Source organism: Trichechus manatus, unplaced genomic scaffold (assembly GCF_000243295.1).
Source record: "Trichechus manatus latirostris isolate Lorelei unplaced genomic scaffold, TriManLat1.0 scaffold00122, whole genome shotgun sequence".
Lineage (NCBI taxonomy): Eukaryota > Metazoa > Chordata > Mammalia > Sirenia > Trichechidae > Trichechus > Trichechus manatus.
Window position 1 is genome coordinate 3,154,746 of NW_004444058.1, and position 13,573 is coordinate 3,168,318.

The 13,573-nt window shown below is 62.5% G+C and overlaps 1 protein-coding gene across 2 annotated transcripts; it reads left to right on the top strand.

Annotated features, from left to right (window-relative positions):
• Positions 1-30: 30 nt before the first annotated feature.
• Positions 31-12,848, top strand: DVL1 (dishevelled segment polarity protein 1). 2 transcript variants are annotated; one of them, XM_023738799.1, is made up of 15 exons: positions 31-205; positions 6,097-6,166; positions 6,513-6,634; positions 6,883-6,995; positions 7,276-7,411; positions 7,884-7,977; positions 8,077-8,146; positions 8,272-8,411; positions 8,657-8,733; positions 8,808-8,875; positions 9,012-9,164; positions 10,469-10,600; positions 10,676-10,843; positions 10,933-11,139; positions 12,465-12,848. In XM_023738799.1, exons 1-15 carry the CDS (start codon positions 36-38, stop codon positions 12,845-12,847), a joined length of 2,103 nt encoding a protein of 700 aa, XP_023594567.1. In that variant the 5' UTR covers positions 31-35; the 3' UTR covers position 12,848. The 2 variants fall into 2 exon arrangements, with proteins under 2 accessions (XP_023594567.1, XP_023594568.1); XM_023738800.1 differs by having other exon boundaries at positions 9,012-9,089.
• Positions 12,849-13,573: the final 725 nt, after the last annotated feature.

Consider the following 13,573-nt stretch of genomic DNA (forward strand, 5'->3'; position numbering starts at 1 on the left):
GAGCGCCGCGCGGGCCCCGCGCCCGCCGCCGCGCCATGGCGGAGACCAAGATCATCTACCACATGGACGAGGAAGAGACGCCGTACCTGGTTAAGCTGCCAGTGGCCCCCGAGCGCGTCACGCTGGCCGACTTCAAGAACGTGCTCAGCAACCGGCCCGTGCACACCTACAAATTCTTCTTCAAGTCCATGGACCAGGACTTCGGGTCAGTGGGCGCGCGGGGCCGTGAGGCCCGGAGCGGTCCTTTCAGACGCGCTGTCCGGGATGGGCCGGAGCCTGGGTGTGGGCCTGTGGGCGTGCACAGGTATCTGCGCACCTGTTTGTGCCGGTAGGGCCTTGAGGGTCCTGTGCCTGTGGACGTGCCCTGCAGGCGCCCGTGACTGCCGCCCTGCCTCTCCGCCGCGCGTGGGGGCGCCAGTCTGGGTGGTCTAGCTCTTCGTGTGTACCCTGGTGGGCCTTGTGGGCACCCATTGTGGCATGTGGATCCACATATCTGGTTCTGGGCTGGCCCATGGGCCCTGACTGCCAGGCCAGGGCCTGAGAGCTCTAGATGAGGGTTTGTGAGGGTCCTGGTCTTTCCAGCTGTGGGGCCTGGGCCCTGTGTGCCCAGTATAAGTGCCTAGGGCCACCCAGGGAGCTGTCTTTTCCCAGAGTCCCATCTTGACACCTGTTGGGGCTCAGAGTTCACTGCCTATCTTTTATAGACAGTGGGTCTCAGGGGTGCACCTGAGCTGGGACAGGTGGTCTGGAGGGTTGTCCTGGAGGGTGTGTGGTTCATGAGGTTAGGCAGGGGAAGGGACAAGGTGGAAGCAAGTGAAGGTGGGGGCAGGGTCCAGCCACCCAGTGGGTCTGCTGGTCAGGATGGGGAAGTGAGCTGGGGCAGGACAGGGATATCTGTTGGGATCTGCAGAAGTTTCTGGGGGTTCAAGACAGGCTCCCCCAGCCCCTCGTCCAAGGCGTGAAAGTCGGCAGTGGCCAAGGGTGGCTGGGTACATGGGTGGCCGCTCACCCACTCCTGCCTGGTGTTCCTGGCCCATAGCCCTTGTGTTTCCTGAGCAGCCGGGCCATTTGCTGACTCTCAGCCTCTGAGTCCGAGTCTCCATGGTGGCTGTCCCAGGCCAGGGGACTTCCCGCCTGTGCTGGTCTGGGCCTCTGGGACTATGCCGGCACAGCCTCAGGTAACCCGAGTCCCCAGCTTGGCAGTGCTGCGAGGGGGCATGCAGAGGCCCCATCGGCCAAGCAGGTGTGCCCTGGCTGCCCGCAGGCCAGCCTGAGTCCTTGTGTGCAGCGACCTCCCTAGACTTTGACATTGAGGCCATTTCCTGGACTCTGGTTTGCATGGGCCCTGGGCAGGCCCAGGTTAGGCCAAGCTCAGGCCACTTTGTGGCTCTCAGGGGGTGCTGAGGGACATGGGGACAACTAGACACTCTGCTCTACCCCTCTCCACGTAACCAGGGAGAAGTAGAGGGGGAAGGTGTGTTCTTGTCAGTCCCTGAAGGCTGGGCACCCCCTGGCCCTGTCCACTGTCCTTCCTGCCTGCTTAGGCTAGGAGCCGCGTCTGGGGTGGGGGGCTCCATAAGGCAGGGGCTGCCTGCCACACCTCCATATGCTGAGTGACCTCAGGTGGCCACTCAACCTCTCTGGGCCTGGGCTTCTTTGACTGTGAGGATTAAGTAAGTGAAAAGACGTTTTTACTTTATTATTTTAACAAAAATCCCCAAAGTCACACTGCTCTTTGTCACAGATTCAAGCCTCAAGGAGAGGGTGGCATGAAGTGAGCACAGCCCCCAGGTTGTCGCCCTTGAGCTTGCTCTGGGGGGTGTCCTGAAAAGGCCTTGCCGACACGGTTGTGCCCCACCAGGCTGCAGAGACTCTGACCTCCAGGGTCAGGAGATAGCCAGGACCCCCTCAGTACCCACCCACCAGGTTGGAGAACCTTGGGTGTCCTGACCCAGGAGGTGGGGTGAGGCAGACCTGGGTCTTGAAACGGGTGTTCTTAGGTTGGCTGGTACAGGGAGAGCAGCTTTGGAATGGCTGGGGTGTGGGAGAGGGAGGCCATGAGGCCTTTTCTGGGGAGAGCTACTGTGGGTGCAGGGAGGTGGGGAGCTCAGGCATGAAGGTGGCCATAGGCTGACGGGAGGACGGCTGGGAGGCAGAGAGGGCTGCTGAAGAGTCCAGGCGGTGACGTAAGGCCTGGGCTGGGATGAGGGGATGGGGAAGGGACGGACAGGGGTGCAGTGGGCCACATAGGTGAGGCAGGACTCACCCTGTTCCTTCTCTGGACCGCTGGCTGGGAGCCTGGTAGCCTCAGAGACCCAGGGGAGGCCCCCCTATATTTGCTTCCTTCCTCCCCTCTCCTGAAGTGCCACCTGCAGAGCTCTAAAGTCTATTTTATTCTAAAGAACAGTTTATTCGATAGAATACATTTCTACTGGGATGGACCTATAGTACTCACATTTTAGTATAGATGAGAACTTGAGACTCACCCTGGATACCAAATAGATGTAGCTGTAGGTTGGGAGAAGGGAGGGCATGTCCTGGCTGGGCTAGCACAGTGGACCCCGTCATGAGAGGCGTGGCCTCAGCTTGGGGGCTGGTTCCAGCCTGTGTGGAAGGGCTGGGCCTACTCCCCAAGTGCATCATTGGCCAATTGGATACAAGACTCTCCACCCTTCCCCCACTTAGACAGCCTGCACTTTCCACATGCAGGTCTCCACTGTTCTGAACCAAGGCCCGAAAGGGCTGGGTGGGCATTAGGGGGCAGAGGAAAGGCCGAGGAGGGGGCTCTGGGCCTGTGGTGGGCTAGCCTGGAGGTTCAGAGCCAACTATCTGGTCTTGTGAGTGGCGGGTGCAGGGAGGGTGTTGGCTGTGAGACCAACAGAGTCCCCTGTCATCAAGAGTGGGTGGCTGATGCCAGGTTGGCTAGAGTTGGCACTGGGCTAATCTGCCAGGTTGTGGCCCTGGCACCTCTGTTTGGAGGGAGGCTGACTGAGGCTCGGTTCAGGTGTCAGACAGCGCTCTGTGCTTGTATGGGGGCTGCTGGGCAGGGTTGAGCACTTGCTTGGCCCAGACTCTGCCCTCCCCAGCACCTGGGTAGGGGGAGCATGGACCCCCAACCTTGTGGGTGCAGCTGCTAGAGGGAGGAGTGCAGACCAGCGGCCTCTGGGGGCAGCTTGTGGGGTAGAGGGGGCTCCCAAGGCCCCCCAGTGTTCTTGGGAGCTGGGGGACTCCCCCAGTCATGTGCTGGCTCTGCCACCACCTGCTCTGGGGCAGGCAGTGTGTGAGCCGGGTGGGTGGGTGAGTGGGATCCTGCCCTCTGCACATAGTTGGGATGTCCCATCTGGCAGGACTGGCTTACAGCAGATTGCTTATCAGGGTGGGTCTGTGGGGGTGGTGGGCGGGCCTCGCAGCCACAAATTTGGGGTTAGCTGGAATCTTGCCAAGAACTGTGGAGTAGGGGCCAAATGCCAGGGTGGCCACCCCCAAATGTCAGTAGAGACTGTGTCCTGGGGTTGCTGCCCTGACCCAGCGAGACCTGGTTCTGTGAGGCTGTCCAGGGTTGTGCCCCAGTGCTGAGCAGTGGAGGGCTATGGGGAGCTCAGCACCTGCTCCTCTGCTTGGGTGGGGTGGGGGCAGGGCAAGATAGGCCCCGTGGGAGCCAGGCTGGCCTAGCTACCTCTGTCTCTGCTCCTCCAGCCTGGTTGGGCCTGAGGCCTGTGGTCCCTTCAGTCCTGACCCCAGGTTGGAGGGTGGGCCCAGGGGAGCAGGCCCCGGGAGGTGGCGTGGGGGGTCACAGAGTTCTTGGGTGGATCATCTTGGAAGGCTTGTGCTTGGCATCTGGGCCCAGTGGGTGGTTAATGAAGGCAGGTGGCTGTCCTGAGCTGAGGTTTCTCCAAAAAGGTGGAGCAGGACGGGGTGCTCCTGGGCCCAGCCCTCCTGTGGGTGAATCAGAGTGCTGGGGTGTGGCAGGGAAGGGCTGCCACCTGGCCCCCCTTGGGGTGGCATGTTGGGTGCTGAGGCCCCTTTTGGGTCTCTGCCTCAGTCACTCAGAGAGAGTCTGAGGGGGGAGCTCCACGGCCTCCCTGCCCAGTGACCACAGCTGGAGGGCTCCAGGTCTCCCTCTCTCTGTGGCCCTCTCAGTCCAGAGTCCTGGGAAGCCTGGCCCAGCTTTGCAGGGGTGGGGCAGACACGGGGGCAGGGAGTCCTGAGAGAATGACCCTCTGTGCATTGGTGGGATCCCTGTCATTGGTGCACATGTGCTGGCCCTGGGGAGGCATGGGGAAGGGGTGGTTTGGGGCCCCTCCCAGTGAGTGGGGTTACCAGAGGCTTGTTCCCCCTGTGACTGCTGCTGCCAGGGAGGGTGCCTGAGGCAGATGGGGTAGGGGCTGCTCTGCAGCTGCATCCCGGTGGCCCTGAGGCCTGTTTCCTACCAGGTGGAGATCCAGGCCCTGCTGGGCTCCAGCTCCCATTTCTCTGCCAGAGCCAAGTCCTGGGCATGGGAAATCCTGTCTCCTGGGCACCAGCCTTAGGAGGGCAGGGTGTTCGGGTGCCTCCTGTCCGGCCTGGCCTTGCCCCTGCCCCCCAGGAGGCCACTGCGTGGGTGTATCTGGGCTGCAGACCCTGGCCCCTGACCCCTGCCTGGGTGGAGCTGGCCGCTGCCCTCACCCCTTTGAATCCTGATGCCTGGCTCTGTGTCCTCACCTGTTTCCAAGTCCTATGGGTCGTCTGGCCTCCTTGCCATTAACTTCACCCTGGCCTTCTGTGTCTTGTCCGAGCCCGTTTGCCTTGGGGCCTGCATTGAGTGGGTAAACATCTGGCTGCAGGTCAGTGGGGTGGGCAGTGGGGTCTCTGTTTTCTCTCCAAGTGGTCTCAGCTGGCTGTGTCCCCAGCTGCCCTTCCAGGCTTGCAGCTGGGGGAGGCCATGGCTCCCCGTGAGTCAGGGCTGGTCCAGAGTGGGGTCTGTTTCTGTCTCTCTGGCGGGCGGGCCAGGAGGGTGGCAGGCTGCCTGTGCATGTTTGCACGTGTGGGTGCGTTTGTGTGAGTGCACGTGCACGCAGGTGTGTGTGGGTGTGTGTGTGTGTGTGTGTGTGTGGGTGCACGTGTGTTTGTACATGCTTGTGTTTATGCATGTGTGTGCATGTACATGAATGGGGGTGTATGTGCATGCATGTGGGCCTGGGTGCATGTGCTTGTGTACCTGTGTACGTTCGCATTTGTGTGTGTGTGTGTGTGTGTGTGTGTGTGCGCGTGTGTGTGCATATTGGCATGCAGACAGAGAGGTGGTGTGGAATGGTTTGAAGGAAGAGTTGAGTGATTGGTGGGAGGTGGGGACAGGGCAAGGGTGAGTCCCTGGCACCTGGGAGGGTGGAGTTGCCACCCCTGAGGTGGGGGGGCCATGGGGCACGTCCCGGAGGAGCATCTGGCTGTAGGTTCAGCCATGGGCTCGATCGTGGGCTCTGCCGTGGTTGAGGAGGAGCCGTTTGATGTCTTTAAATGAGGCCGACTGGGAGGTTAGGTCTGATTCGGGGCTCCAGGGGTGGTGTCTGGGCATTGGAGCCAGGGCTGGGTGGGGCTCTGTACGAGGGTGGGGCTCCGCGTAGGGGGGCAAGGCGTGTGGTCAGATATGGCCAAATGGAGCCTGGGTGCGCACCGGATGGAGTGGAGAGGTGAGGGGTCAAGGCCCGTCCTAGTCCTCACCATGTCTTGCCTTGGGTTCGCTGTCACCAGCTTTCCGACCTGGAGCTAAAGCCAGGGGCTCCCCAGGGGCCTGGGGGAGGTGAGGCTGAGGTGACCAGGAAGGGTCTGGGGGCTTACCCTAGAGGTGGACAGGAGCTCTGGGGTGGCCCCCTGTGGTACTGGGGGGGTGGGGAGAGGTGGGGTATGGACCCTAAGAAGAATATGCGGGGGCTGCAGAGACCGACCTCTGGGGTGTTGTGGCACCTCCCTGGGGCCGGGTGGCTCAGAGAATGCGGAAGGTGCCTTGGGCAAGGATGGGGGTCTTATCTCTAGAACCCCCTGGTGGGAAGGCTGTTGGAGTCTGTTCGGTGGTATGGTGGGGTGCAGGGCGTTGCGCCCATGTCCACGTCTCTCCCCCAGGGTGGTGAAGGAGGAGATCTCAGACGACAATGCCAGGCTGCCCTGCTTCAATGGCCGAGTGGTCTCCTGGGTGAGTCTGGGGTGGCCCACGCCCGCCTGTCCCACCCAGGGGTGCCTAGAGAGAGGAGTGATGCTCTCTGGGGTGGGGATGGTCCCATAGGCGCAGGGCATGCGGAGGTTGAGGCTGTAGGGGAGGAGGCTGCTACCTGTGCCCTGGAGTTGGTCTGGAGGTGGTCTGGTGGTGGGGGGTAGTCTGGGGGTAGGGTGGTCTAGGGGTGGGTGGCGGTGATCTGGGGGTGGGTAGGGGTGGTCTGCAGGCAGGGGGATGGTCTTGAGGTGGGTAGGGGTGTTCTAGGGGCAGGAAGGTGGTCTGGGGGCAGGCGGGGCATCTCTGAGCACCCACTCTCCCTCTGCAGCTGGTCCTGGCTGAGGGCGCACACTCGGACACGGGGTCTCAAGGCACAGACAGCCACACGGACCTGCCCCCACCTCTCGAGCGGACGGGGGGCATCGGGGATTCCCGGCCCCCCTCCTTCCAGTAAGGACCCTGGCAGATGCGGGGTGGGGGGTGAGCCCTAGTGCTCCTGAGGGGCCTCTGGCCTGTTTGGCCTACGAGGAGGGCAGCTTAGGAGAGGGCAGCATAGGAGCTTCCACAGAGGGGACAGAAAGGCCCCCGTGGTACAAGTGGCATGGTAAGGGTCCCCAAAGTAGAGGGGAGGCTGAGGGCTGGGACAGTGCCCCAGGTGTTGTCACCGGGCAGTGAGCCCACACCTCTTGTTGGCATAGCCCGAATGTGGCCAGCAGCCGCGATGGGATGGACAATGAGACCGGCGCAGAGTCCATGGTCAGCCACCGGCGGGAGCGAGCCCGGCGCCGGAACTGTGAGGGCCGCGAGGACGGTAGCGTGGCTGCCGCCTGCCACCCCTGAGACCCTTGGCTTTGTGGCCTCACCCTAGCACCCCCAACCACCTCATGGCCCCATGTGGAGTCCTGTTACTGTCTCTACTTCCTAGACCAGTGGCCCCCGAAGCCTCGACCTGGCTCTACTTCTCACGACCCCCATGTAATCCCCACGGTCTCTGTGGCCTCCCAGCTCCCCAGAGAACAGGAGATTGAGGCTCCCATGACCCTGTGACCTCCAGAGGCCTCCTAGTCATCTCCCCCCTGCAACCCCAACAGCTTCCCGGACCAACGGGCACCCGAGGGCGGAGCGGCGGCGAGACCTGGGCCTGCCCCATGACAGTGCATCCACTGTGATGAGCAGTGAGCTTGAGTCCAGCAGCTTCATTGACTCAGATGAGGAGGACACCAGCCGGTGTGTGGGCAGGCGGGGGCTGGGGCTACCTCCGTGGGCATGCTGAGCATTATCACGCGGGTGTCTGCTCATGTGCTGTGTGCCTGTGTGCATGTGTGTGTATTTGTACGTGCATGCTTTGAATTACATGTGACTGAGTGGGTGTCTGTGAGTGTGTATGTAAGTGCTGTGATTCTGTGTTTATGAGAGAATACAGGTCCATGAGGGATCTGTGTGTGTACATGTGTGTGTGTGCACACAGGGAGCTGAATCTTCTGAGCAAACCTGACCCAGGCTCTGCCTAGCCAAGTGGGGCAGGGTCCAAGCTCCTAGTCCTCACATCCTAGGCAGCTCCGTCTCTTCCTTCCATAGCTTGTCCCTTAGCCCCACCTCACACCCCTGCCCCTGCCTGGTATCCTCATTTTTCTTGGTGGGTGGATACACGCTTCCCTTCCCTATTGTGGGTCCAGCTCTGATCCCCACACTCCCCTAGGCTGAGCAGCTCCACGGAGCAGAGCACCTCCTCACGGCTGATCCGAAAGCACAAGCGGCGGCGCCGGCGGCAGCGCATGCGGCAGACAGACCGGGTACGGCGGCAGGGGTGGGGCGGCATGAGTGGGGCAGCATGGGAGCAGGGTTTGGGGACTGGGGTCAGCTCCCTCTCACCCAACCCCCATTCCCCCCAGGCCTCGTCATTCAGCAGCATCACAGACTCGACCATGTCGCTGAACATCATCACCGTCACGCTCAACATGGGTGAGAGTCTCTGGGCTGCCACCTGCTTTCTTGCCTACCCCGTGATTCCTTGTCCCCTCCCGTCCCCCACCTACCCACACGCTACCCCCACCACCACCTCTCACTCACCACCTGCTTCCTCGCAGAGAGGCACCACTTTCTGGGCATCAGCATCGTGGGCCAGAGCAACGATCGTGGTGACGGTGGCATCTACATTGGCTCCATCATGAAGGGCGGGGCTGTGGCCGCTGATGGCCGCATTGAGCCGGGTGACATGCTGCTGCAGGTGTGGGGCCCAGGGTCCCCCCCCAACATAGTCACTGACCCCGGAGCCCTGCCATTGCTGACTTGTGACCCCTTGCCGTCAGTGACCCGTCACCTCCCATTCTTCATTATTGCTGACCTCCACCCTACCCTTGCCATCGCTGGTCCCCAACCTCTGACCCTGTTGTTGCTGACCCTGAACCCCACCAACTCTAGTCCCCGCTGCTCTCACTGACACCTGATCCCTGATCCTTGCCCTGCCCCTAGGTGAATGACGTCAACTTTGAGAACATGACCAATGATGACGCAGTCCGTGTGCTGCGGGAGATCGTGTCGCAGACTGGGTGAGGCCCGCGGGGGTGGGGGGCCGGCAGGGACGACCTTGCAGACTATGTGACTCTCCCCACCCACCTCACAGGCCCATTAGCCTCACGGTGGCCAAGTGCTGGGACCCGACCCCCCGGAGCTACTTCACCATCCCAAGGGGTGAGTGACCCCAAGGGCTGGGCAGCGGGGGGTGGGGGGCACCTGGCCCAGCCTGAAGGGCTGTCTCCTCTGTGCCTTGTGCTCCATTTCTCCCCCCACCCTTTTCTGCCTGTTGTCTGTCGTCTGTGGCACCCAGCTGACCCGGTACGGCCCATCGACCCTGCTGCCTGGCTGTCCCACACGGCGGCTCTGACAGGCGCTCTGCCCCGCTACGGTACGAGCCCCTGCTCCAGCGCCATCACGCGCACCAGCTCCTCCTCACTAACGAGCTCTGTGCCCGGCGCTCCACGTAAGTGGCGGCTTACGGCCCCGCCCAACCACTGGGCACGCATACTTACCCCACAAGGCCAGCACGCCAGACCTGCTCCAGCGCTCCGTGTGGGGGCTGCCCCCCAACCAGGGCCCCAACAGGAAACAGAGGGACCTGGCCGCTCCTGGACTACCCCTTTGCAGACACACTGGGGACTGGCTTGGCCTTGCATGTCTGCTCCCTCTAGGGCACATGAGGGCGCAGCACTCACACCTGTCCGTCTCCCGTATCCTGCACAGATGTCCTCACCCCACCGTACCACACGCCCCCACCTACCTCTCTGCACCTTCATGCATCTCCTACAGCCCCATGCACCCCTTCATACTCCCTGCATCTCCTTGTCCCCCTACTCCTCTCATACCCCCTGTATCTCCATGCATCCCCTCATATTCCTGCATGCTCCTGCACTCTTGCACCCCCTCATATCTCCGTTCACTGCCCCGTATCCCCTGATACCTCTGTTCACCCCCTCATATTTGCATTCACTTCCTCTACCCTCTCATATTCATTCACCACCCTGCACATCCACATAGCACCATTTATCCTCTGTACCGTCTCATATATCTGCTTACCTCCGCACCCCCTTATATCTCCTGTGCCCTTTTATATCTGCATTCACTGCGCTGCACTCTCTCACATCTTCGATCACCTACACCCCCTCATACCTCTGTTCACGCCCTGTACCTCCTCATATTTCCATTCACCGCCTGTAGCCTTTTCTCGCAGCACTCTGCATTGGGAGAGACGTGCCCAGGGCTGGGCCAGCCCCCGGGATCCCTGGCAGGGGTCAGCCATGGTGGGGGTGGGAAGAGATGGGTGCATGGATGTGGCCCCCACTATGCTTTTCTGCCACTAACAGGACTAACAGCCCCATGGCTAGCAGGGGAAGTTGGGAGTGGGGACCATGTCCCCTCCTTATCGGGCTTTGTTCTGAGGGGTGGGGGATGGCCTCACCCTGGGTTTGGATCCGAGATTCCAGTGAAAGTGCCCAGAAGGGTGGGAAATGCAGATCCAACTCCCCCATGCCAACTGTCTGACCCTGGGGATCTCCTTTCAGGACTTCACCTAGGGTAGGACTACAGCCTTTCCCCCAGCCCCCAAGAGGGGTACAGCCACTGTCCTTCCTAGCCCCCTAGAGGCGTGAAACCACGGCCCCCCCAGCCTCCAGGAGAAATGTGGTCATGGTCCCCCCTACCCTGTCCCCAAGAGGGTGTGGCCACAGCCTCTGCCCCTAGAGGCCTGTCCTCCAAGCCGTCCTCCCCGCCCCCTGCCATGCCTTGCAGAGCTGGAGGAGGCACCGCTGACGGTGAAGAGTGACATGGGCACTGTCGTGAGGGTCATGCGGATGCCGGACTCGGGACTGGAGATCCGCGACCGCATGTGGCTCAAGATCACCATTGCCAACGCTGTCATCGGTGGGTGTGGAGGCACATGGGTGGGGCAGCCGGGGCAGGGGCTGGGCTGGCCCTGAGTGCTGCTGGCTGCCACAGGTGCAGACTTGGTGGACTGGCTGTACGCGCACGTGGAGGGCTTTAAGGAACGACGCGAGGCGCGGAGGTACGCCAGCACCATGCTGAAGCATGGCTTCCTGCGGCACACAGTCAACAAGGTCACCTTCTCAGAGCAGTGCTACTACGTCTTTGGGGACCTGTGTAGCAGTGAGTGGGGCCAGGGGTTGGGGGGCCAGGGGGTTGGGCCTGCCCGCCACCCACCCGCCCGGCGTGCTCATCATCCCTCTCCCTGCCAGACCTTGCAGCCCTGAACCTCAACAACGGCTCCAGTGGGGCCTCAGATCAGGACACCCTGGCCCCACTGCCCCACCCAGCTGCCCCTTGGCCCCTGGGCCAGGCCTTCCCCTATCAGTACCCGGGGCCCCCGCCCTGCTTCCCGCCTGCCTACCAGGACCCCGGCTTCAGCTATGGCAGTGGCAGTGCCGGTAGTCAACAGAGTGAAGGTGAGACCCGCACCTGGGCCACCTGGCCCCTCACTGGCCCTCGCTACCCCTACTGCCTGGCTATCCCCCTACCTCTCCCCGCTGCCCCCCGATTCCTGCAGCTCTGTGCTTGGGCCATGGGCATGGTCTTTCTGGAAGGGGCTAGGGTCAGAGTGACTGGAGAACTTGGGTTTCTGTGGCCATAGTCAGCGTATGAAGGGGGAAAGGGAAGAATCCAAGGCAGGGGCAGCCAGGTACCTCCTCGGCCTGGCTTGCGGGAGAGGGACGGGGCCCTGAAGGAGCAGGGAGCATAGGGCCAGCAGACAGCCGTGGGGGAGGGCAGTACGGGGGGCCCAGGAGCCACACAGATGAGGGGTTTTGGGGGCAGCAGAGGGCATCAAGCAGGAGTCTGCGGGGGGGCGGGGGGAGACGGTCCCTCTCTAGCCACTGTCCAGGCTGTCCGAAGGATATAGTGGTGAAGACACCGCCCCACCTGTGGCTTATGCAGCCTGGTGGGGGAGGGGGTGGGAGGGTCACAGCCGTGCTAGCAGCTGGGAAGTCAGGGAGCTGGGCAACAGGTGGGGACAGGGCTTGTTGGGGCAGAGGCCTGAGGCCAAGTGGGGGGCTGGGGGGCCCAGCTGATTGGAAGGGCTGGGGAAGAGGGGAAGGGTGGCCAAGGAAGCTGTGTGTGGAACCTCTGTGTGAGGGGTTGGATGTGGGCGTCTGCAGATCCGACAGGTCAGCAGGGTGTGCCCGGCAGTGTGGTGCCCTAGGGCAGCCGCAGTGTGTAACTCGTACTATCCCTTGTTTTGTGCTGAGCAAGCGTTAGACTGAAGCTCTAGAGGAGAGGACCCTCGGGGCCGGTAAGCCAGGGGCCCGCCCGGCATCCTTCTTGGCGTCCCCATCAGCGTGACCCTGGCCGGCCCATGTCCTCAGGGTCCCTACCCCTGGGAACCATGGACGGGGCTCCAAGCAAGGCGGGGCATAGCTGGTCAGGACCCCAGCGGGTAGGGGGATGGGTGGACCTTCGACTGGGAGCACCAGGAGGGCTGCCAGGTGCACTGGGTCCTTGACTGTGCCTCAGTTTCTCAGCTGCCAAGTGCTCATGTGGGGCTAGCGTGAGGTGTGGGGCGCTGCATGACTCCTGGAGCGTCCCCACCGCCTTTGCTACCCCCAGCTCCCGCTAAGCAGCCCCCCTACTTTCTTGGGTGGGGCCTGCCCTGTGTCTCTGCATGGCTGGGACCCCTCCCTGTGACCATCCCACCTGGAACCCCTGGCCCTGGGGGCCGGGCTGGGCCTGGCCCTGACCAGCTGTCCCTTTCCTTCCCCCTCCCCACCGTCTCCAGGAAGCAAGAGCAGCGAGTCCACCCGGAGCGCTGGTGGGAGCAGCCGGCGGGCCTTGGGGCGTGAGCAGGAGCGCCGGACAGCTGGTGCAGGGGGCAGTGGCAGTGAGCCGGACCCCACGGTATCAAGCGGGGTGGGTGGCTGGCGGGAGCGCCCAGCCAGCCAGCTCAGCCACGGCAGCAGCCCTCGTAGCCAGGCTTTGTCTGCTGCACCCGGGCTGCCTCCCCTGTGCCCCCTGGCCAAGGCATATGCAGCAGTGGGTGGGCCCCCTGGGGGGCCACCTGTGCGGGAGTTGGCCTCGGTGCCCCCCGAGCTCACGGGCAGCCGCCAATCCTTCCAGAAGGCCATGGGGAACCCCTGTGAATTCTTCGTTGACATCATGTAACTGGCGGAGAAAGTGCCTTCAGCCCTGGCCCAAGGGGGGGCGGTCTTGCCCCTTGCATGAATTGTCAGCCCGCCCACCCGCCCACCGGGGTGGGCCACCTGCCTGAGGCTGTGTGTGTGGGCTTGCCTTAGTGACGGCTGGGCCCAGGATGGCTACCTGTGCTTCCTTTGTATGGGCCGGGGGTTGGGCAGGCCTGGACAGGGGTCAAAGCAGGTGGCGTGGGAGGACACCATAGTTGGGACTCAAGTGTCCCGTCTGCTCCCAGATCTCTTCCTCTAGTGGGTGAGTGGCCCAGGTCCACGAAGACTTTAGCCAGAGCTGGGAGGCCATCCAACCTCAGGCAGGTCTGACCTGCCCACCTTGGCATGACCCCTCCACTGACTCCCCTTTGTCTGGAGGTGACCCCCAGGATGAAGAAGACCCTCCTGGTCCTCCCGCTGATCCTCACTTGCCCAGAGGCAGTGCAGGACCCTCCCTGCTCTGCCCGCCTGGCCCAGGCTGAGGGGCCTCTTGAGGGTGAGAATCAGAGCCCATCTGTAGCTGCCCAGGGCAAGGATCTAATTTATTTATTTATTGCCTAGCCCTGCACTTTGGGAAGGTGGCCACGATCAGCACCACACACACACCCCCACCCCGCCACCACTAAGAACAGATTTGCATGTTCTGGCCATCCTTCTCAGAGGTGCAAATGTGGAGCACACAGGTGGTGTCTGAAAGTGTGTGGAG